General features: G+C 38.6%; 2 protein-coding genes across 7 annotated transcripts in view; one reads left to right on the top strand and one right to left on the bottom strand.

Annotated features, from left to right (window-relative positions):
* Positions 1–8,288, bottom strand: part of LOC124605192 (DNA replication factor Cdt1) — a 105,326-nt gene extending 97,038 nt beyond the window's left edge. For both annotated transcript variants that reach the window (XM_047136708.1, XM_047136709.1), the window contains exons 1-2: positions 7,845–8,288; positions 4,469–4,561 (exon numbers count right to left, since the gene is read on the bottom strand). In XM_047136708.1, coding sequence (XP_046992664.1) covers positions 4,469–4,561; positions 7,845–8,222 — 471 coding nt within the window. In that variant the 5' untranslated portion in view covers positions 8,223–8,288. The remainder of the gene's footprint in view (positions 1–4,468; positions 4,562–7,844) is intronic.
* Positions 1–23,856, top strand: part of LOC124605193 (D-aspartate oxidase) — a 257,938-nt gene that overhangs the window by 100,655 nt on the left and 133,427 nt on the right. Inside the window, exons 1-2 of one of the 5 annotated variants that reach the window (XR_006978621.1) lie at positions 8,576–11,069; positions 17,722–17,766. The exons of 1 other annotated variant lie outside the window; for it this stretch is intronic. The gene's annotated coding sequence lies outside the window, so the exon portion shown is untranslated. Of the gene's footprint in view, positions 1–8,450; positions 8,473–8,575; positions 11,070–17,721; positions 17,767–23,856 lie in introns of those variants that run through there. 3 more of the 5 variants (XM_047136715.1, XM_047136718.1, XM_047136714.1) reach the window with 3 other exon arrangements.

Below are 23,856 nucleotides of genomic sequence, written 5' to 3'. Positions count from 1 at the left end.
GCTTTTTCTAAGTCTACAAATGCTAGAAACGTAGGTTTGCCTTTTCTTAGTCTTTCTTCTAAGATAAGACGTAAGGTTAGTATTGCCTCATGTGTTCCAACATTTCTACCGAATGGGGGTTGGTCTCGATTTCTCCACAAGTTGCTGGAATGGACCGAGTAGAACTCGGAGCCCAGGTGATAAACATCTTCAAATGTGTGTCACAATCTGCAGCTAGTGGCATGTTTGGCCCTGCTCCAAAGCACTACCCCTTTACACTTACCCAGCCAGCACACAGTTTCAATCTGCCAGGGAGTTTCATGTAAGTGCACACTCCTCTGTAGAGTGGAAGTTCATTCTCCCTGTAGGTGTGAAATCCAGGAGCTTCCGAGGCCATCTGTGATCCTCCATCCGGGCCACATGGCCAGTCCACTGCATTCGTTTGGCTTTAACAGTTCCTGCTATGTTGGGCTGCTGGTATAGTTCCTCAAGCTCTTGGTTGTATCTGATCCTCCATTCCCCTGTATCTGCATCCAGAACCGGACCGAAGATCTTCCGAAGCACTTTTCTCTCAAAAACAAGGAGCTTATGGAAGTCCTGTTTCCAGATACTCCATGTCTCACAGCCACATAGAACAACAGGCTGGATCAGGGTTTTGTACAGTCGAATCTTGAACTGTCTGGAGAGAGATTTGGACTGAAGCAGTTGTTCTAGGCTGTGGTAAGATCGGTTTCCTGCTTGTATTCTGGCATTGATCTCTGCATCACATGACGAGTTCTCAGTGAAAAGTGCCCCTAGATATTTGAATTCTTGCACTCTCTTGTAGGAATGGTCCTCAACCTGCAGTGATTGTAGATGATCAGCAGTCTGACAATGACCACGCGTCATAACGAGGTACTTTGTCTTAGCTTCGTTTATGTTTAGCCCAAATTTGCTGGCAGCCTCCTTTAGTGCTTTGGTCATTTGCTCCAACTCCTCTTCTGACCTAGAGAGTAAACAGATGTTGTCTGCATAGGCAAAGTATGTCAGTCTCTTTCCTTCGATTACAATCCCTTCGTTCTCTTGGAAGGTCTCGTGTACGATCTTCTCGAGGGCAAAGTTGAACAGGATAGGGGACAACCCATCTCCTTGCCTGAGTCCTGTCACAATTTCAAATTCCTCAGTTATGCGATTTCCCGTCTACACCTTTGCATGTGTTTCGTTCAGACAGATCTTTATCAGATTGATGAGTTTCTCTGCTATGCCAAAATCCCTTAAACAGTTTAGCAGGCTCTTGTGATGTATGCAATCATAGGCCTTCTTAAAATCAACAAATAAAATATGCAAATCTTTACCATATTCACCCAGTTTCTCAGTGAGCTGCTGGAGACTGAAGATGTGATCTACTGTTGACCGTCCTGGCCGGAAACCTCCCTGGTACTCCCCAATCACCAATTCTGTCACTGGCTGATTTCTATGTATGAGGCAATTGGACAGGATCTTATAGCAGACGTTAAGCAGGGCGATTCCTCGATAGTTGTCACATTTCAGTTTGTTGACCTTCTTGTGTATTGGACAAATCAAAGCTGTTTTCCATTCTCCTGGTAATTCTTCTTTGGTCCATATTGCCTGTATCAGTCGGCGTATTTTTTCTGCAAGTTTATCTCCTCCTGCCAGGATCATTTCAGCCTGTATTCCATCTTCACCTGGACTCTTATTCTGTTTAAGGTGTCTGATTCTGGTTTTTATCTCATCCAGGGTAGGTGGGGGATAGTCTGCATCGGCTGTAATTGGGTACTGGAAATCAAACTGCAGTTTGGGTTCATCACAATTTAGCAGCTGTCGAAAGTACTCTTTCCATCTCTCAGCTATGTCCCTATTGTTCGTCAGGATCTTATCACGGGAATCTTTGACAAATTTCTGCTTGGCCTGGTGACCTTTGCAGAAGTACTTCACCCTCAGAAACATTTCCCTCGTCTTTTGTCCTCTGAAGTATGTTTCTGCTTCAGTGATGATATTCCTTACGTATTTCCTCTTTGCTCTTCTCAGAATTGCTTGTGTAGTCTTTCGGACCTCCTCAAATTGTGCTTTGGCCTGTGCCAGATTTGTCCCCTTCAGCCATTTGTTCCTGGCTTCCTTTCTCCTTTCCAGGGCATCTGCACATTCCTTTCCAAACCAGACCTTCTTCCCCACTGGGTTTCCCACGAGTGTTTCCTTTGCTGTATCCTAACTGAGCTCTGGATGTTTCCCCACATTAGTTCGAGGTCCTGATTTGCATCCACTTCACTGAGTGCTTCAAAGCGGTTACTAGTTGCAACTGGTATCTGGTCTTCGTTGCCTCATATTTCAGTTTCTCCACATGGTACCTTTCCACTCTTTTTAACTTAGGTCCCGTTCTTCCTTTACACTGTATGTTTAAACGGCCTCTGACCAGGAAATGATCACTTCCACCTTCGACACCCCGCGCTGTCTTAACGTCTAACACCCATCTCTTGGCTCTGAGATCAATGGCAACATGGTCTATTTGATTTACAGTTCTCCCTTCTGGTGATACCCAGGTTCCTTTATGTATGTTTTTCCGCTGGAAGTTTGTGCTGGAGATGAACAACCCTAATGATGTAGCGAAGCTGATGAACCTAACTCCATTGTCACAGCTTAAGGTTGTGTAGACTGTGCCTACCTGTTGCGTCTTGGAATATTTGTTCTTTCCCAACCTTGGCATTCATATCACCAAGGAGGATCCTCAGGTGCCCATTTGGTATAGCATCCATCACTGCCTCTAGCTGTGCATAGAACTCGTCTTTCACTTCACATTCGCTCTCCTCCGTGGGAGCATGACAGTTCACAAAAGTCGCGTTAATATACTTTACTTCCAGTGTTAGAACAGATATTCTTGGGTTGACTGAAACGAATTCTGAAACATTAGTGGCCAACATCTTACTGACGCAGAAACCAGTGCCTAACAGAGGACCTCGTTCACAGGCTCCATACAGAATTGTACAGTTTTCAACATCAATGCTCCCAGCATCGTCCCACCGGATTTCTTGCAGTGCAACTAGGTCTAGTTTGTACCTCCGAATTTCCTTAACCACACTGATTGCAGCTCCTGTCTTGTACAGACTCCTTACATTCCACGTTCCAAATCGTATACCGTTTCTTTGCCATTGACGTCGTCTATTTTTGTCAGTAATGTTCTGAGGCTTACTTGTAGTCTTGAAAGCACGTTTAATTTTTTCAAAGCATGTTTAATTTTTTATGGAGAGAGGGTGCTGGCCTCCCGTCCAACCAGCAGTGTTACCCTCACAGCTCACAGGACTGCTGGCTTTTATTAAGGGGTGCGCTCCCCTCAGGAGTTGGGATATGTATGCTCCCAGAAATTCATCCCTGATTCACATAAGCAGGTCATCCTCCTCCCCCCCCCCTCCTGCTGCTGCACAACTTAATCCTTGCAGTACTTTATCACTTATTTAGGAGAAGAGGGAAAATGTGGAATTTACAGTTCAAAAAGATGTCGTCTCCAAGAGTTGTCTTCTCAAACTTCACAGTTTGTGGGGCGAAACACAGTCTAACGTGCAGTGAAAAGAGTTACAAATACTACAGTTGTGTTAGTATGGCTGCACACCAATGGCTTCAACTGGGGAGATGACGACTATCTCGGTTCAATCCCATGCTGTTAATAGTCGCTTCTAACAGCTAATTTCAGAGTTGTTTCATAAATACATTTTATTCAACTTTAGTAAGGTCATCAATGTGCAAAAAGTAGAGGACATTTATATAATGCAGTAAGTCAATTAATACAAACAGATGCGAAGTTCTGTGAACATGCAATGTTATAGATGGAATCAAAGTTTAATAAACTTTAATGTTTATTTTCTGTTTTTCCCATTCAAAGACTACACTATTAATCTATAGCATATTACAGTTATTTTTGCTGTTTGTCCAACAGGATTTCTTCATGGAGTCTGAATTTTTTTCTAATGTAAATGGAAAGAAAATCTACTCACCAAGTGGCAGCATGGAAAAAACGAAGTCACCCAGATCTGGGTGACTTTTCTGAACTGTACCCTTTTCCTTAAACCTCTTCAGTCCTTTTCCTTCACCCCTCTTCCTTCCCAATCAACTACTGTGCCAGAAGAAGGAGCCACTGGCTCTGAAAGCTTGTAAAAGTTAAATCCTTCCCCTGCTGCCACTTGGCAAGTAGATTTTTTATCTTTCCATTTACATTATATTATCAATAGGTGATTATTTTTGTTGAATATTTTTTCTGTTTGATATTTTTCCCTGATAAGGATATGGGCTCATATGGAAAAAAGTCTTCAAGACACAAAATTTACCAGTAACAATTATTGATAATTTTCAAAAACAGAAAGTAGGGCATGATAGTTGAGGAAGGAACAAATAATACTCCTGTCCGCTTATGTCGTAATAAAACAAGGTATTTTTACAGTCATTACCAAATAAATTATATGAATGTGGATTTTAACACAAAGATCTGTTGACATCAGTATACCTGCAATACCACCAATTCTCCAGCTTCTGGAGAAATACCCTGGTTGAGCTGTGAGCTTCCATTCTCTGATGGTTTACTTTCAAGCAAAGTTTCCTGTAACCACAAGCAAACGATTTAGAAATCTAGAAGGTAAAATTCACACAAAAAGATCTCTACGATTGCAACAACATGTAAAATCCTAGGCTAACTAGTTGACCATCTTTCTCACAATATGAAAAGCAAATTGGGTAGTTTTATCTGTAACACAAGAAATACACCAAGGATGTAATCAAATATTTCTTCTCTTGTTTTATTTTAAGTAGACCAACTGTGTGTGTGTGTGTGTGTGTGTGTGTGTGTGGGTGTGTGTGTGTGTGTGTGTGTGTGTGTGTGTGTGTGTGTGTGTCTCAAGACAAGTTAGCCATCATAACAGTACGAGAAACAGAAACAATAAGATCCATAGAGGAACTACACGAAATCGCAGCCAAGACCGGACTACAGATTTCACACAAGAAAACATAGTTCATGAGCACCCAAAAAAATACATCACTAACACACAAAACATGGGACAATACACAGAACAGAAAATTTCAAGTACCTAGGAGAAATAATACAGATTACAGGAAGAAATAAGGTATCTAATGAAGAGAAAAGAGCGAAACTAGAGAAGGCCAACAAACTGACTTGGAATCACTAAAATAAGAAAGCTACCTCACAAAAGGCCAAGCTACGACACTACGAGACGGCGGTGCTACCAGAAGCACTATGTGCAGCCGAGACCACAGCAGTACAAGGACAGACACGAATCAGATAGAGAAGATGGAACAAAAAAATACTCAGGAAAATATTCAGCGCGACACAAAAAGATGGGGTATGGATAAAGAGGCCAACTGAAAAACTATATGAACACACAGAGAAAATAACATACCAAATCAGGAAACGAAGATTACAGTTTTATGGACATCTCAGCAGAATGGCACCACATAGGATAACGAGACAGACCTTGGACTCAGTCAGCACAAGGAGAAACAACAAATGGATGAATGAAGTAACAAATAACATGGAACAACTCAACATCACACAGGAAACAATACAAAACAAAACACTCCTTAGGAACCTGATCAGACGGAAAAAACTACAAGAGACACCACACAGCAAACGAAGACTACGGACTGAACAGAGACAACAAGAACATAGCCAGAAGATGAAGGAACACTGGGTGAACAGGAAAAAGGAGAAGCCGAAGAGGGAAATACGGAAGCGTCCGATCCACACGTCTGCTTTGACCCATGACGTCACAAACATGGCGGAAACAAAAACACACACACTTTCCACAAGAAGCCTAATGACACTAACGGGACAAGCGCGGGAAATGGGGTGTTTTGGGTGGGGGGCAAACTAAATATCAACAAATTTAGACGCCTTGCGTAGCTACAATGTGTGAGTGAAGACAGCCATGCATAAATACCCACCCACCTCCCCAGGGGTCCTAACCCCTGCAACCCATAGAAGATAAAGATGCTTCAGTAGCTGATTAGTGTTTTTTGTCTTAAAAAAAAAAAAAAAAAAAAAAAAAAAAAAAAATCTCACGGGATAGAACGAACAGATCAGAAAGATAAATATAATAAACTAAAACAGAAATTCGAGGAAACAGATAATTAAAATAAGTAATAAGTGGTTTTAAATTAAAAAAAAAAAAAAAATCTCACGAGATATAATGAACAGATCAGAAAAGTAAATAAAATAAGATAAAACAGAACTGGAGACAGCCACACTCAAACCAAACTCCGTGCCGTCATGACGTCACACACGACAACACCCTTACGTCACGTGTCAAAGCCGACGCGTGGGATCGGACGCTTCTGTCGACCCCCGAAGAGACCAAAGGACCTCTGCATCAGCAAAGTTATCAACATGTAACTGACTAACACACACACACACACACACACACACACACACACACACACACTTATTTTCTGTTATAGGGCCTATAGGCTCCAGTTACATGCATCAAACTGCAGGAACAATACATAGCCCACTGAGGAAAATAAACTTTCTCCTAATTCTAATTTTCCCCTCTATTATAACACAAAGGAGGCCTCTTATTGAAGTTTGTGGAGAAAGAAATGACAACTTTAAGGTTTGTTAATAACATCTTAATTCCGTCACACAACAAATTACTTAACTGGATGGGTCATACAACTAATGGACAGACACCAAATCAAATTGGAAAGAAAAGAGCTACTTTACAACATAACTTGATCAAAAGAAAGGATATTTTGATAGGGTGTAATAGAGTAATAGTTACCATTTGTGCAAACTATGTTGATACTTTGTGTGATGGCTGTTGGGAGCGACTGTAAATGGGAGATGCCTTTACAGTACTCCCAACAGCCACTGTGCCAAATGCAAACTTAATTTGCTCGTAAAGTAGTGCAATTTGGTGATCATAGGAAGGTTATACCAGATATAGGTTGCAAGAGTAATGTAGAAATGAAAAACTTACAAAAGTTAGATTAACATGGAGAGTTGCATCAAACCAGTCTTCACACTGATTACTACAACATTCATCTGATATGAGATACAATAAAAACTTGGTTCCATTTAAACTGCAGGATTGGGTGGAGACACATTTGTAGTAAGTGGAGTTAGCATACAATGGCAATCCAATCAAAATCTCTAGCCAATGCAGAGCCAACTGTTGATAACTATGCCTGAATAATGACACAAATGGTATCTGGTTGATGTATAACAAACTAGACCAAACTTACAACAACAACTGAAAGACTTGCTGTTGAGTTAAATGGTGAACACAAATGGTTCAAGCAAAGAGCATCAGGATTGGAGGAGGTAGGCAGTCAGCAAGTGAAGAAATATGTAGGATTTGGGAGTACAGTTACAAACGTTAATGTAAAGCTTAAAGTCAACAAGACCACATCTGCATGCCTAATGGGCATATTTGGGACTATAATGTTAAAATTAAGCATTCAGCTATGGTTTGTTACAATGCTAATGAATATGGAAACACTAAAGACACAATTTCTAAACGTTTCTGACATATCCTACGCAACTGTGCAAAATGTCTAATGTTAAAAATAGCACAACAAAATTACTTTTTTCAGACGCTAGACACTTTGGAAATTTAACCCTTTCGAGACAAGTGTAAATTGTGGCTGAAGAAATCATTCCACGTCTGTGGGGCACAAGCGCAAAGTGTCATTAATTTACTTAGTAAAACGGTTCTTCTTGAATTTGTCTGAAGGCTTCCCAAAAGCTATGCAACACTTTCACTATATATTTCTAGCACTAAACACATCACAAGTTAAAAGCAAACTGCAATTCAAACACAGTACAATAAAAAGATCAGTAAAACAGGTACAGTGATTAACGCTTATACCTGTGTCTCACTTTTCTCAACGATTGGAAACTTCTTGTTTGCATTTTGAAACGATTCTCTGATATCACAATTAAATGAAACTCTCTTTTCTGGAAGCGTCTTCTTTCCACAACGTCTGATGTTTGACTTATTTTTTTGTTCACTCAAAGTGCTTTTTTGCACAGGATTCTGGCTGTCCGAAGAACATTTCAATATAATTTTCCTGTTACTGTTTTCTCCATCAGCTTTAGCGTCACCTCGTAGTATCGTTTTGCATGAATCGTTTTGTAAGTTTTCGTTTCGTTTATCAATGATAAGTACTTTAGACTGCGTTTTAACATCATCTGCTGTATGTCTTTTGCGTTTGATAAAGTAATTTGTAATTGAACTCTGTGACATTTTTATTTTGAAATCTCACACACTACAAACACTGCACTTCACACTCACTCTCCCGCCACTGCACAGTAACACAGTTCACAATGTACCGCGTTTCCGGTTTATACAACAGCGCATCCAGTGGCAATACTATAATCCGGTGATGAAGCCTTGTGTTAAAGCTATGTTGGCAAAAATGATAATTGACATAAAACAAATATTCAACGAAAAGATGCACGCGCTTATACAATTACTGTTAATCAATTAAAAACAGGTAGTAATCTTTAGAACTAATTGCTACACGCAGTGGAAGTTGGTAGCATTTACTGCTTTCCTTTTTTTATGCACTGTTGAATTTTCTTTGGAAAAATTGCTACTTGTAATGTTTCTAGCAATGGCGATGTCAGTGTATCTGTGTTTGAGGGTGGTGAAGTTACGTTGTGAAGTGCCTCCTAAATAATAGTGTGTGATAAACGTCTCCAGGTGTAGTAAATGAAGTCCAGTATGCTATTTAACCATACGATCATTGTGTTCATTGCGTCAGAGGGAATATCTAGGGTTTTGTTGTCACCGGCCGCCATGCTCAAACAATAACGATCGTAGTTTGAGGGATGTGTGTCAAATATTTGTATGTTTAAATTTGAGAAACATAAGTTGCGTTGCCATGAATTCGAAAACTGATGTGAATCGGAGAGTATTTGCTATTAAAGCTAAAAAGAAACGCCCGAAACCTGGTAAAAGAAAAGGAAAAAATGAAAGAGATGGAAGAGCATACTCAAATAAAGTAGAACCATCTCATTCGTCTTCAAACGAAACTATAGAAGATGAAGATGATTATTTCAGCTCCGACGATGATGAGCAGGAGGATCCTGCAGATTATTGCAAAGGTGGTTACCATCCAGTCAAAATAGGTGATTTGTTTAACGGAAGATATCGTGTCACACGAAAGTTAGGTTGGGGTCATTTTTCAACTGTATGGCTTTGTTGGGATCTGTATGACAAGAAATTTGTGGCACTGAAAGTTGTGAAGAGTGCTTCACATTTCACGGAGACTGCCTTAGATGAAATAAAACTGTTGAAAGTCGTGCGGGAAAGTGATGTTAACGATCATAAACGAAACAAAACAGTACAACTCTTGGACGATTTTAAAATAAGCGGTGTTAATGGAACACACGTGTGTATGGTATTCGAAGTTCTTGGTCATAATTTGTTAAAATTAATCATCAGAAGTAACTACCATGGCATTCCAACAGAGAATGTAAAATCTATTATTCGACAAGTATTAGAAGGTTTGGACTACTTACATACCAAATGTAAAATTATTCATACTGATATAAAACCTGAAAACGTTTTGGTATGTGTAGACGAAAATTATATTAGGAGACTTGCCTGCGAGGCTACAGAACTTCATACAATGGGCCTTAAACTGCCTGTATCATTAGTCAGCACTGCACCAAGGGAGGAACCGGATCCAAATGTAAAAATGTCAAAAAATAAGAAGAAGAAATTAAAAAAGAAAGCAAAGCGCCAGACTGAACTGCTGAGAAAGCAAATGGAACAGATCGAAGAGACTGAAGAACAGAAGAGGAGAGAGATGGCACTGGAATTGGAGTGCCAGTCACCAGAAGATAATAGAGAATCTGCTGAAACTCAGTCTGAGGTGTTTGATGAGGTGCATGATGAAGATGATGATGATGCCAGCTCAAAGGTAATAGACACTGCATATCAAAATGGGATAGATAAAAAAGAACACAGCAAGTCAATGGGAGACGGTGCTGCAGAAGAGACCTCAAGTTCTGATTCTCAGAAGCTGTGTAACTCAGAAAAATGTGATGAAGGAGCTGGTGAGAGTGGAACATGTCCTGTTAATAAAACAACAAGAAAGAAAGAAACAAAATCTGTTACTGGAAGACCATCCCGCCAATCTTCTGGATATACATCATTTAGTCATGATGCAAAACCTGAACTGGACCCAGCATTTGTGGTGTGTGATATTGAAGTAAAAATAGCAGATTTAGGAAATGCTTGCTGGACTTACCGTCATTTCACAGAGGACATACAAACACGCCAGTATCGTTCATTGGAGGTCCTTCTGGGAGCTGGATATGGCACGTCTGCAGATATCTGGAGCACAGCATGCATGGCATTTGAACTTGCTACAGGGGATTATCTCTTTGAGCCACATTCAGGGGAAGACTATTCTCGTGATGAAGATCATTTGGCTCATATTATTGAACTTTTGGGTGAAATACCTCGAAGGATAGCTATGTCTGGCAAACATTCCCGCCAGTTCTTTAATAAAAAATGTGATTTGCGCCGAATCTCAGGTTTGAAGCCGTGGGGACTTTTTGAAGTCTTAACTGAAAAATACGATTGGGACCCAAAGGAAGCAAGAGAATTCACAGCTTTTCTTCGCCCTATGCTGGACTTTGATCCAGAACGTCGTGCAACTGCTGCAGAATGCTTGAAACATCCCTGGCTAAATTAGTTTAACTCTCCGATTCGTTAGACATATAGCTCCAAAGACAATCTTAAAAATGTTTAGTGATGACATAGTAGCTAATTTAAAACTTGACTGGATCTTTTCACCTTGATATTAATTTCAGCAATTTTACTCTTTTGTGTTTCCTTCTGTAAATTTACAAGTATACAGAAAAGCAAATACCTTCACCTTTTTTATGTATATTTAATAATTCTTTCGAAGTGTTGTGTTTTTAAATGTGTGCAAGTGATGCTGAATACCTGTGCAGAAAGTTTATACTTCATTAGACATTTTGGAAGTACCGGTATGCATTGTGAACTTGAGTTTTTCCAAGCTTACCTTAGAACTGGAAAGAAAGCGATCGCCCATTAACATCTTTTAGATATTGTGTAAGTATACATACGTTTTTTTCTTAAGAAAGATAGTTTTAGAGCTGAGACAGCACATTTGAAATTTGGTACTCTTCCTTAAACCAATTTTTTCTTTAAACAATAATTTTCTAGTTTGAAATTATTGTGTAACAATATATGGAGCCATTGATTTGTTGGTTGCGGGGTTCCTTTGAATGCTACTGAGTAATAATAATTTCCTAGTTATGGAACTGTGTTCTTAAGTTCAACTTGAAATTGAGTTGTTCGTGTCCTTTTCAAGACAGCTCTCATTTCAGTACCAGTATGAGGAATTGCAAACGGTGCCTGTAGACCTATAATGCTGTAATTAGGCTATATTTTAACCATATAGTTACTTTTTATTGCTATGCAATTTCTTCATACTTTAGATACTAATGCTAAGTATAAAATATGACTGTCAACGCTTCACAGGTCTCTGATTAAGATACAGCAATCATGCTTTTTTCGGAATTAAATTCTATTTTGTACCAGTAAGGGTCTTTTTTCTGTTTTTTCGTGACCTTCATTTTCCTCCTCATTACTACATTATCTGTGAATTTTTAATTCACTTGTAGTTTCTTCAGAAAAGAAGGTTAAATATTTAGCTGCTTTTCAATTACAGTTACACAGTGCCTTCTCTTCTTAGTTGCATATTTCATAGTTTGTGATGTGTACATAATGTGCACCAAAATACTAGGCCTACTTGGATATTTGTTTGTTACGCTGTACAGATTTATTGAATTTATTTTTTCAGTTCAAGTTTTTATTATGAAAATATGTTGAACATGGAGCAAACATGGACATAGACATCAGGCTACACTACAGATCAGTACACGTTATCCACACCCTTTATTCCACTTTCACATTTGTAGGTTTTGTCAATCCATAACCAAATTGTCAGCTACCAATGTAACACATATCTCGTACTACACTACACACAGTCTGACATCACATCAAAGTATTTAAAAATTGGGGTGGGGGGTGGAGAAGAACTAGGGCAGAATCACACATCAAACACTGTTTCCTGGCATCTACTGATGGAATGAGGAAAAATCTAAATGTGAAGTCACTTTAGGAATGTTGCAGAAATTTGATTTCCTGGCATGTTTCCTGTTTCCTTGGATGCATATTACCAGCAGTTTCCACTCTGGTAGCCTAAGTGTTAATCAGCAGTGAGTTATGGCTTGAGAATACAGTGTTTTACCATTGTTTTGCCTTCTCCTTTATGTACTACTACAGTCGTTTCCAATCACATTATCAGAAAGCATTTTGGAAAAATTGAACCTCCTTCATATTTCTCTGCCTTAATTTGTCATGTATTCTGTCCAAAATACAAGATTTCTTCACGGCTTCAGCCAGCAGGCCGAATAGCTGAAGAAATTTTATTAGAGACAACACAGTCTCCCATCATCGCCAACAGCTGAAAACTGTTGACCTTGTCAGTCATACCCACACCTACAAAGACATAAACAAAGCGATTTACCAAAATTCACACACAAATAACAGAAAAAAACTGCAATAACGTTGACGTGTTGTTGTTGTTGTTGTTGTTGTTGTGGTCTTCAGCCCTGAGACTGGTTTGATGCAGCTCTCCATGCTACTCTATCCTGTGCAAGCTTCTTTATCTCCCAGTACCTACTGCAACCTACATCCTTCTGAATCTGCTTAGTGTATTGATCTCTTGGTCTCCCTCTAAGATTTTTACCCTCCATGCTGCCCTCCAATGCTAAATTTGTGATACCTTGATGCCTCAAAACATGTCCTACCAACCGATCCCTTCTTCTAGTCAAGTTGTGCCACAAACTTCTCTTCTCCCCAATCCTATTCAATACCTCCTCATTAGTTACGTGATCTACCCACCTTATCTTCAGCATTCTCCTGTAGCACCACATTTCGAAAGCTTCTATTCTCTTCTTGTCCAAACTGGTTATCGTCCATGTTTCACTTCCATACATGGCTACACTCCATACAAATACTTTCAGAAATGACTTCCTGACACTTAAATCTATAGTCGATGTTAACAAATCTCTCTTCTTCAGAAACGCTTTCCTTACCATTGCCAGTCTACATTTTATATCCTCTCTACTTCGACCATCATCAGTTATTTTACTCCCTAAATAGCAAAACTCCTTTACTACTTTAAGTGTCTCATTTCCTAATCTAATCCCCTCAGCATCACCCGATTTAATTTGACTACATTCCATTATCCTCGTTTTGCTTTTGTTGATGTTCATCTTATATCCTCCTTTCAAGACACTGTCCATTCTGTTCAACTGCTCTTCCAAGTCCTTTGCTGTCTCTGACAGAATTGCAATGTCATCGGCGAACCTCAAAGTTGTTATTTCTTCTCCATGGATTTTAATACCTACTCCGAATTTTTCTTTTGTTTCCTTTACTGCTTGCTCAATACACAGATTGAATAACATCGGGGAGAGGCTACAACCCTGTCTCACTGCTTTCCCAACCACTGCTTCCCTTTCATGCCCCTCGACTCTTATAACTGCCATCTGGTTTCTGTACAAATTGTAAATAGCCTTTCGCTCCCAGTATTTTATCCCTGCCACCTTCAGAATTTGAAAGAGAGTATTCCAGTTAACTTTGTCAAAAGCTTTCTCTAAGTCTACAAATGCTAGAAACGTAGGTTTGCCTATTCTTAATCTTTCTTCTAAAATAAGTCGTAAGGTTAGTATTGCCTCACGTGTTCCAACATTTCTACGGAATCCAAACTGATCTTCCCCGAGGTCCGCTTCTACCAGTTTTTCCATTCGTCTGTAAAGAATTCGCGTTAGTATTTTGCAGCTGTGACTTATTAAACTGATAGTTCGGTAATTTTCACATCTTTCAACACCTGCTTTCTTTGGGATTGGAATTATTATATTCTTCTTGAAGTCTGTGGGTATTTCGCCTGTCTCATACATCTTGCTCACCAGATGGTAGAGTTTTGTCATGACTGGCTCTCCCAACGCCATCAGTAGTTCTAATGGAATGTTGTCTACTCCCGGGGCCTTGTTTCGACTCAGGTCTTTCAGTGCTCTGTCAAACTCTTCATGCAGTATCTTATCTCCCATTTCATCTTCATCTACATCCTCTTCCATTTCCATAATATTGTCCTCAAGTACATCGCCCTTGTATAAACCCTCTATATACTCCTTCCACCTTTTTACCTTCCCTTCTTTGCTTAGAACTGGGTTGCCATCTGAGCTCTTGATATTCATACAAGTGATTCTCTTCTCTCCAGAGGTCTCTTTAATTTTCGTGTAGGCAGTATCTATCTTACCCTAGTGAGTCAAGCCTCTACATCCTTACATTTGTCCTCTAGCCATACCTGCTTAGCCATTTTGCACTTCCTGTCTATCTCATTTTTGAGACGTTTGTATTCCTTTTTGCCTGCTTCATTTACTGCATTTTTGTATTTTCTCCTTTCATCAATTAAATTCAATATTTCTTCTGTTGCCCAAGAATTTCTATTAGCCCTCGTCTTTTTACCTACTTGATCCTCTGCTGCCTTCACTATTTCATCCCTCAGAGCTACCCATTCTTCTTCTACTGTATTTCTTTCCCCCATTCCTGTCAATTGTTCCCCTATGCTCTCCCTGAAACTCTGTACAACCTCTGGTTCTTTCAGTTTATCCAGGTCCCATCTCCTTAAATTCCCGCCTTTTTGCAGTTTCTTCAGTTTCAATCTGCAGTTCATAACCAATAGATTGTGGTCAGAATCCACATCTGCCCCTGGAAATGTCTTACAATTTAAAACCTGGTTCCTAAATCTCTGTCTTACCATTATGTAATCTATCTGATAGCTTTTAGTATCTCCAGGATTCTTCCAGGTATACAACCTTCTTTCATGGTTCTTGAGCCAAACGTTGACGTAACAAAACCGAAGTCGTTAACTCACTGAAAAATATTTCTCTGAAAGCAGTCACCACCGATACCAAACATGTGCAATGCTACCATGCAAATGAACCCCATACGCCACATAACACACTAACCATAAACACACCACCATAGAGAACCACCGACCACAACAATATGCCATCTATAAATACGCCACACACTCAAACTAAACCAAAAACATCACCTAACATACAACACATACACACACCACCAGAGAGCACCGCCAATCATATCAAAATGACACCTACAAACACGCCACTACCCCAACCTAAACTCTGCGCTGTTGTGATTTGTCACACCGCAACAGCCTTACATCACAGGTCGAAGCTGACAGGTGGAATCGGACACTTCGGTTAACCCCTAAAATTAGTAGCATGCCCATATTCCCATTCATAGATCTGTACTCCAAATAATTTACCTCTTTGGAAATGGCAGGAAGGGACACCAGATGCACTCAATGTATATGTCTGTGGGGCTTGAGTCAGCTGTTGAAGAGGCTGTTCCAGCAGCCATTGAGGGAACAAGGTGCAACCAACGGCAGATTGTGGCTTATGTTGGAACAAACGATGTCTGTCTTGGGTCATTTCAGAGATGGTTGAAATGACTAGTATTGTATGTGTAGTTTGAATGAAGGCCACAATTTGTACAATTTTCCTGGAACCATTGTCCCCAGAACTGATCATGGTGCTTGGGATCTGAGGCCATTGGAAGGATTGAATCAAAGACTTCAAAGGTTATATGACAACCTAGGCTCAGACACTCTGGACTCGCACCATAGCGTTGAGAGCTGTAGGGTCCCCATAAATGGGCCAGGCATGCACTACACGCCAGTAGATGCTACTCAGGTAGCTGTGTGTGGGGTGCACACAAGGTTGTTTTTTTAGATTAGGCAACTCTCCATCCAATGCAAAAAACAATTGCTGTGGGAAACTCAGAAGTATCAGTGTAAGATCAAAAGAAATGCCTCCTATCCATTAGAGTATTAAAATCCTAATGGTAAACTGCTGAAGCATTCTCAACAAAGTGTCAGAGTTTAAAGCACTCATAAAAAGCAGTGAAGCTCACATAATACTGGTACAGAAAGCTGGTTGGCACCAAAAATTGGTAGCACTGAGAAGTCTGGAAAAAATTTAAATGTATATTGAAAGGATAGGGATAATGAGAAACGGAGGTAGTGTATTTGTCGCAGAGGACAAGAAACTTGAATCCGTCAAGATAGAAATTGAAGCTGTATGTGAGATTGTTTGGACATGACCCAGTATCAGGTGTGGGCAAAAAAGAATTAGATCCTTCTATTGCCCACCAGACTTATCTCCTGAGTAACTGAAAACTTGGAGAAAACCTCATCTCACTTGTACGTAAGTTCCCTAATCATACTGTGATCATTGATGGAAAATTTAATCATCTCAGAATTCATTGGAAAAACTACAATTTTGTGGGTCAACGGAAGCATCAGATTCCACCCGTCGGCTTTGACCTGTGATGTAAAGCTGTTGTGGTGTGTGACATCATGATGGAGCGGAGTTTAGTTTGTGAGAGTGGCGTATTTGTATGTGTCGTTTTGATGTGATCAGTGGTGCTCTCTGGTGGTGTGGATAGGAGCGGTATGGGAGTTGTTGTGAATGATTGTTTCCGCCATATTGGTGATGTCATTGGTCAAAGCAGAGGGGTGGAATTGGATACTTCTGTTATCCCAATTTTGTTAGTGGTGGACGTGATAAGACTTCCTGTGAAACTTTACTAAATGTCTTCTCTGAAAACTATTTGAAACAGATAGTGATGCAACTGTGGCAACAATGATTACCAAAGTACAAAGGACAACTAAAACATGCAGAAACATGTATATGTTCTGTAAACTAGATAAAAAATCAGTAGTGTGATATGTTATGAGGAATGTGAAACTGCGTGATTTCATCTCAAATCATACAGGTCATGGCAACTCGCGGTCATGAATTTCTCTGGGAAAAATATATATTAGACCTCTATATCATAAGTGTTAATAAATAATATATTTTCATTTCATCTGAATTTTTTGTAGATTGTATGGCCTTTTCAAAAATGATGATAACTCTTAAAACAGTAGAGGGGAGATTTCATGGTGACTCATGTTACATTTTGAAATCGGTGTTTTATTATGTTGCCTTTTTAGCAATCTAGAAACCTATATTTTCCCTTGTAACTCATCATTATATATTGTGTTATTCAGGCAAAGATCTTGAATTAATATTTAAGCAGGGAAGCACATTAAAATTACAGGACAAGAATGTACTTTATATAGTGACTCACATTACAAATGTGGGACATCCTATCGCTAATGTACATTTTAGATCAAAAGTGTCAGACTATTAGGGAGTATGGATCTGGTTTTTATCACAGAAAATGCATATTATGATGGCAGTCAAATGACACAGTTACAGATTTCTAAAAATATTTATACCATGTAAAACATTGTAATATATTGAAAAAAGCACATGACACAATGTTATGTGACTCGTGTTACTTGCTACTTATTGTTGGAAAAACTTTTTCCTGTGAGCAGAAAAATGAAAATGTGACATTATTTACCAAATAAGGTACTTATCATTAACATTTCACTTTGTAAACACTATGATAAATTATAAGAGTATGACACCTAGGAAAAAAAACTGTAAGTTAGTTAAAAGTCAGTGAATTGAAATTATCCTCTTGCATTGACATCAGGTAGATTAGTTTTCTTGTAATTTTGGCTGTGTGTACAGAATTTCATCACATTTTGCAGGCCCATTTCCAATAGTAACCAGCATGCTCCATTGCACTGATTGGGTAAGAATTTCCAAAAATTGCATGTACTTCTCCAGCATAGAATTTACCATCATATTCTACTTTGCACCAGCCTCCAATTTTCACACTTTCTAGAGTTTATTGAGTATGATGATCTGCAGCAGAGAAATTCTCTGGAGATAGTAGATATCTTTGTAGTACTCTTTATCTTGTAGTGAAAGCAATGAATGCTTTTTATGTTTAGTACTGATGATGCTGAAGAAACTATTTGAGCCTCTAACCAACTAGCCGGATTAACTCTCAAACTGATTCCTTGGATTTCATCAGCAGGCATATGAAAAACCTGCATAGTTGTGGTACTGGCAGCTGTCTGAGTAAAAGGTGATGAATCACCTACTATGGATTTTCACTTTTTTACGCATTCCACACTTGCCAATTCACAACAGTACCAATTCCATCTATGGCTCCTTTACCATGGGGTGTAACAAAAAAGTTCCAATAGATTTCCATGTTGTGGAACAGTTGAAGTTTAGGTACAGCAACAGTAATATATTTGTTTTTAAATTGTGAGGCAGGTCCGTCTAACCAGATTGAAACTACCTTCACATTTTCAGGTATAACTAACACTGTCTTGCCAATGTAAGCAATCACAATATCCTTGGAATGGGTTAAATTTTCTGAAACAGCAACAATTAGTTGATGAGAACCTAAATGCCACAGTGACAATACTAACTTTTGCTTGTGCCCAATGTGCACTTTACACTTGTGTTTATCAAGATGAGGTGCAATTTTCAGCAAAATAAACATGCAGCAATGCAAATGGCTTAAAACTTTTGCTCAGAGCCATTTCCTTTTGCTGATAATAAGATGCAGGCTGAGTGCTCTTTGTATGGTAATGAAGAAGAAACTGAGGAATTAAGGAAATTATATACTTCACTGTATCAACTATAGAGCCTTCTTTGACTTCAGTAATTTTGAACCATTTTCTTACATCATTCAAAAATACCATGATAAATTCACAATTTCCGTCTCATCAATTTTATAGGCTTTGTTGAAACCTCTACCATTTTGGCACGTGTTACCTTCATTCCACCAACAAAGCTCACTGGGTGGCTGGCATATGATGGTCAATACAAATGTGATGCTGTACGCTGAAATATTATCGTGTTTCCTCTGAAGGCTGCCGATAACATTTATGAAATTTTCGTGATATTTACACAACATACTTTATGAGGTAGTTTGCTGCTTAACTGAACATGTGGTGGCTGTACTTCCGCAAACTTAGATTTCCCAATTTGAACTTAAGGATGTTCCTGTTTGAATGCTTTGTGTGTTTCCATGATGGACACGTCCTAAGTGATGAATATGAGTAGTCATTTTCTCATTATTTTCGCCAATCACTGTTGTGTTCTTCGTGCCTGGTGACTGGTGATTAAGGTCACAACAGTAGAAACCAGCTACCAACTCTGTATATTTAGAATTAAGACCTCTATTTTGTGAACTACTGCCAAGGCTGGGTCTTTCAGACTTTCCATCTGATGAATTTCCACACAAGTTGCGGAACAACTTATGAACAACTAGAACTTCACGTCCTGGTGAAGATGAGAAGTAGTTATTGGCTCAAGCCATGGCTTTACCCAGAGCACTATGTGACTTATACGGCGACAAACCAGCATTACTAGGTTGCAGATCTTGCTTCTTATGTTGCCTATGTTTTCTAACATTCTCCCTAGTTCTAGCTCTTCTTTCTTTTGATAATAACAGTTGTTGCTTATGTTGACTCAGCTGAAGGAGTTTTAGTGCTTCTGTTGTTCCCCCCGAAGGTGCTTCTCCTTAAATTCTTCATATTATCCTTCACGCTTTAACTCCCCCCCCCCCCCCCCCTTCCTTTTCTGTATTTCTGCTGCTGGTAAGAGCATCATCTTCTTTTAAACTTAAAAATATATAACTGTGACTCAGATTACACATTTAATTTTCTGTTCTTACTATATTGTTTGAAATTGCGAAATTTTTAATAGTGTTGTTAGTTACACGTTCATACAGAGAATTAAATTGCTGAACAAGAGAAAGTTAGCTCTAATATTCCTCTTAATATAAAAACTTAATTACGTGAAATTGACTCATGTTATATGAAAGTTCATGCTGTTGTCTTATGTCATTTATCCTTACTTATAATTTACCTAAATCAATTTTATACTGTTTTTGCAGTACATTAGGGTAGGTAACTGTAATATAAATAATGATATACTAATTTTTATCTCCCAGTTAGTTGAAATGAAGGTCCAGAATTTCCAATAATTCACATTCTTATCACATGAAAAACATATGACCTTATAAAATAGCTATGAATTATAGAGGGAAAGCAATAATAGGCAACCAACCATTGTTGCCATACAATTAAAAGTCTGGCCTTTTGAAACAATATATAAAAAGTACCAAATTTTAAGCTTTTAAAATCATTGGTGTGTACTATTTTACATGGAATATCCTATAGGCCAAAAAATATATAACTAATAACCCAAAAGTACTGGAGACCTGGCAGGTGTTTGGCATCAAAAAACTCCCTCTTAGTGTGTTGAAATTCAGTTATCACCTGTACACTTATGGACTTCCTTTAGCTTACAAATTTAAGGAAAAAAAAAAAACAGAAATTAAAGTTAATTTTTCCACTTAAAATTTTTTTTCCTAATTTGAAAAGCCACAGAATGCTGTTTTTTCTGTCATATTACCAGATACTACTGGTGTAATTATAAACAACATCTTTTCTGCTCCAGCTCTCTGTATTATGTAAGTATTAATCACTAAAAATGTAAAAAAATTGTTTTTACAAACTGTTTACTCCAAAAACCCCATCTGAAACCTTTTGAGAACTACACACAATATTGTTTGTTTAACATATTAGTAATTAGTGCAAAGACAGTGGGTAATATTTTTCTGTGTAAGTATTAAAAATGTTTCAACATTCTGCATATCTCACTGAATTCCTAGTGTGCAATATGCATGTTGGCAACACTTTTTCCTGCACTCTTCTGTTTAACAAACAAGTGAGAATTTGCACATAAACCATTCTGCATCGCATTTTGTATTTGATTCGAACTTCTTGCTAGATAACAGTGTTAGTGAGGAAATACAGTAGTGAAAGAATGGGGTGCGTGGAATACAAAAAAAAGGCGCAAGAAGGTGATGTTTACGGAACGTAGAAAAACACTTGACAGTTGTTGGAAACCTTTCAGATGTGCTGCAGAAATATATTGGTCCTCAAGTAACAGTATTAGCATCACATCCATTGTTCAGGAATTGCTACATTCGCTACAAGTAAAAATTTAGGTACCACCCACCTGAATGATCACAATCACCCAAATGTGAAACTGAAGAAGACATTGCAGATGTTTATATTCCTGGGTGTGAAGTTGTTGATGCATTGAATGTCAGAATTTCCGCTATAGCCCCTACTATATACCACCTTAAACATCCAAGAAAGGTAAGACGCACAAGAGGAAAACAGTATTTAAAAATAAGAGTGGAACAAATTGAAACAAGATACACTTGGTGCAGAACCTGAAGATAGCGATATGTGTACGGAATGTGATGTGTGGTTTCAAAACCTAAATACTGCTAGCTCAGCAGCCACCTATACTGAAAAGGTACAGTTACTGACTCTGATGCAACGTAGCTGCTCTAAGCAGCAGATACAGAAAGACATAGCCACTTCCTCACATTATTTGATTTCAAAAGCTCATAAAATAAAGAATGAGAGAGGTATTTGGGCATACCCAGATTCATACTGCGGGCATCCATTGCAAGATGATACGCTTATTGTTCCTCTGGAATATTACCTAAGTAATGACAAAGATTGCAGCAGGCAAAGTCCTAACCAGGCTGATGTTATCTCTGTTAGTGAAAATTGTGGAAAAGTTAAAAAGTGTAGCTCCTAATGAAAAAGGAGAACTCCGATTTAAAAATTGGCCTTACAAAATTCTACTCCTTATGACCAAAATTGGTAAAATGCTAGCCAGTGAAGGAAGTATGCATATGTATTTACTGCACTAATTTGAAACGTGTTTGTTTCGCCATAACCAGTGTCCCAGGAAAGAAGTAAACAGAGATGGACCTAATGCTATTGTGTATATGTCGAGAGCCCCAAGATAAATGTTGGTTGCAGGAGTGTGCAAGGTGTCATGGTGCTGGAGTGATGGCTGTTGAAGCATTACACCGTCAGGATACTGACAATGACATAACCTATGCATTGTGGGAGAGAGGGGAGTTGGTGAAGAAGACAGTAGAGCCAGAGAAGTTTGTTACAGAGGTTAGGCGTTGGGTCATGAAAGGAATAGCTCACCATCATATCCGGAGGATTCAGAGATAGGTCATAACAAAAGTAAAATCAACCATATCCCAGACTACTGACACATTAGTTCTTCATTTCGACTTTGTTGGTAACTGGTCTGTTGCTTTGCAGAACAAAATTCAAAATTACGACTGGCACACACTACAGGTATCAATATTCACATGTGTTCCCAGTTCCTTGAAGCATCACACTGTTTTGCTATTGTCAGTAATGATCTCATTCATGACTCCACATGCATGCTACGCTGACAGCATGATAATTGATTACATTGCATCTAGGAGCCATGCATTTCCTAAACGTGTGTGTGACTGATGATGCAACATCTCTTTTTAAAAACTGCTAGAGGACTTTGTAGTGAGTCACTTCATTTCTTGTGTGTATGACAATCAGTGATGGGTGGGACAGATAATAAGTGACTCTCGTGAGCTGCGAGATATAACTGTCTCGTTTATGACACCTCATGGTCCTGCTAATTCTTTCAAATGGCAATCATCAAAAGATCAGTGTGCAGTTCCCATTTCCCAAGTACTTCTCGTGTTGGATCATCCTTGTCTGTGTGCAAATTCAGCTCGGCTATACAAGTTTGATGGAAAGCAGATGGAAAAAACCAAGTGAACTCCTTTCAACAGTGCAGTGTTGATGTTACATTGTAGGCAGTTTTAATTCATGGAAAGTCATGAAGTATAATCATGACAGAAGACAATAATAATTTGTAAATTACTGGTATAAAATGCTTTTGAATGAAATTATGAATTGTTTTCCCACTCACTTGTAATGTTGTAAAGTAATTATTTTGATTCAGAAATACCAGTTTTGCATGATATTTATTTAAAATCAGTGGTCAATTTAAGTACTTAAGTGTCCATGATTTTTTTGACCTAGTGAGTAGAACTAGGTCTACCTAAAAGATTTCTCACATTTTGTACATACGAGTATTGCCCAATCTGATTGTACATTCCCTAAGTATAATGACCAACTAATGTACCATCAAGTTCTAAAACATTTAGGATGGGGGTTTTGGAAAAAATAATTTCTAAATCACCAAAAAATTTCAGATTCTTTCATCTGTAAGTACAAATATTTTGGCAGTTTAAGAATTTAATGCATTAATGTCATAGTTGACAGTTAGCAAACCTTGCACTTTATCCTATCTCAATACAGTTAACATCCTGTAACTGTTCATATTTTCAAAACATAATTTTGAAATTTGCAAAAAGTTTCAAATTTTCATGGTTTATGCCCCCCCCCCCCCCCCAAAAAAAAGAGAGAGAGAGAGAGAGAGAGAGAGAGAGAGAGAGAGAGAGAGAGAGAGAGAGAGAGAACTGAGATGTGTGTGTATTAATCATGTCTCATAGTACTGGGAACAAAGTATTTATTGAAAATAAATTCAGATCTGTATCACTTTTGGTTTCTTTATTGCAATTTTTCAATTTTCCCTCTCGTTGTGACATTTTCATGAATATTCTCTTGTAGAGAGGTCTGTAGCATTTTAATAAATCATCAGAAAATCAAAATGTTGTAGTTTTGTAGGTTGTGGATCTTCAACATGAATTTTTTGCAGCAAATTGCCGCAAACTTTGAAATAACGGTGCAACACATTCTCTCTTGACCTGTATGATTTGAGATGAAATCACCCAACTTTCAGCACAGGACAGAAGCATGTAGAGGAACTATGGTTGAAGTTTAAAAGAATAGTGGACCATGAACTGAATAGATATGAACCCAGCAAAACAGTTCATAATGGGAGGGAACCTCCATGGTATATAGTCACAATATAGAAACTTA

Source organism: Schistocerca americana, chromosome 3 (genome assembly GCF_021461395.2).
Source record: "Schistocerca americana isolate TAMUIC-IGC-003095 chromosome 3, iqSchAmer2.1, whole genome shotgun sequence".
Classification (NCBI taxonomy): domain Eukaryota; kingdom Metazoa; phylum Arthropoda; class Insecta; order Orthoptera; family Acrididae; genus Schistocerca; species Schistocerca americana.
Note: the sequence above shows the minus strand (reverse complement) of the source record. Positions and strands in the feature narration are given on the sequence as shown.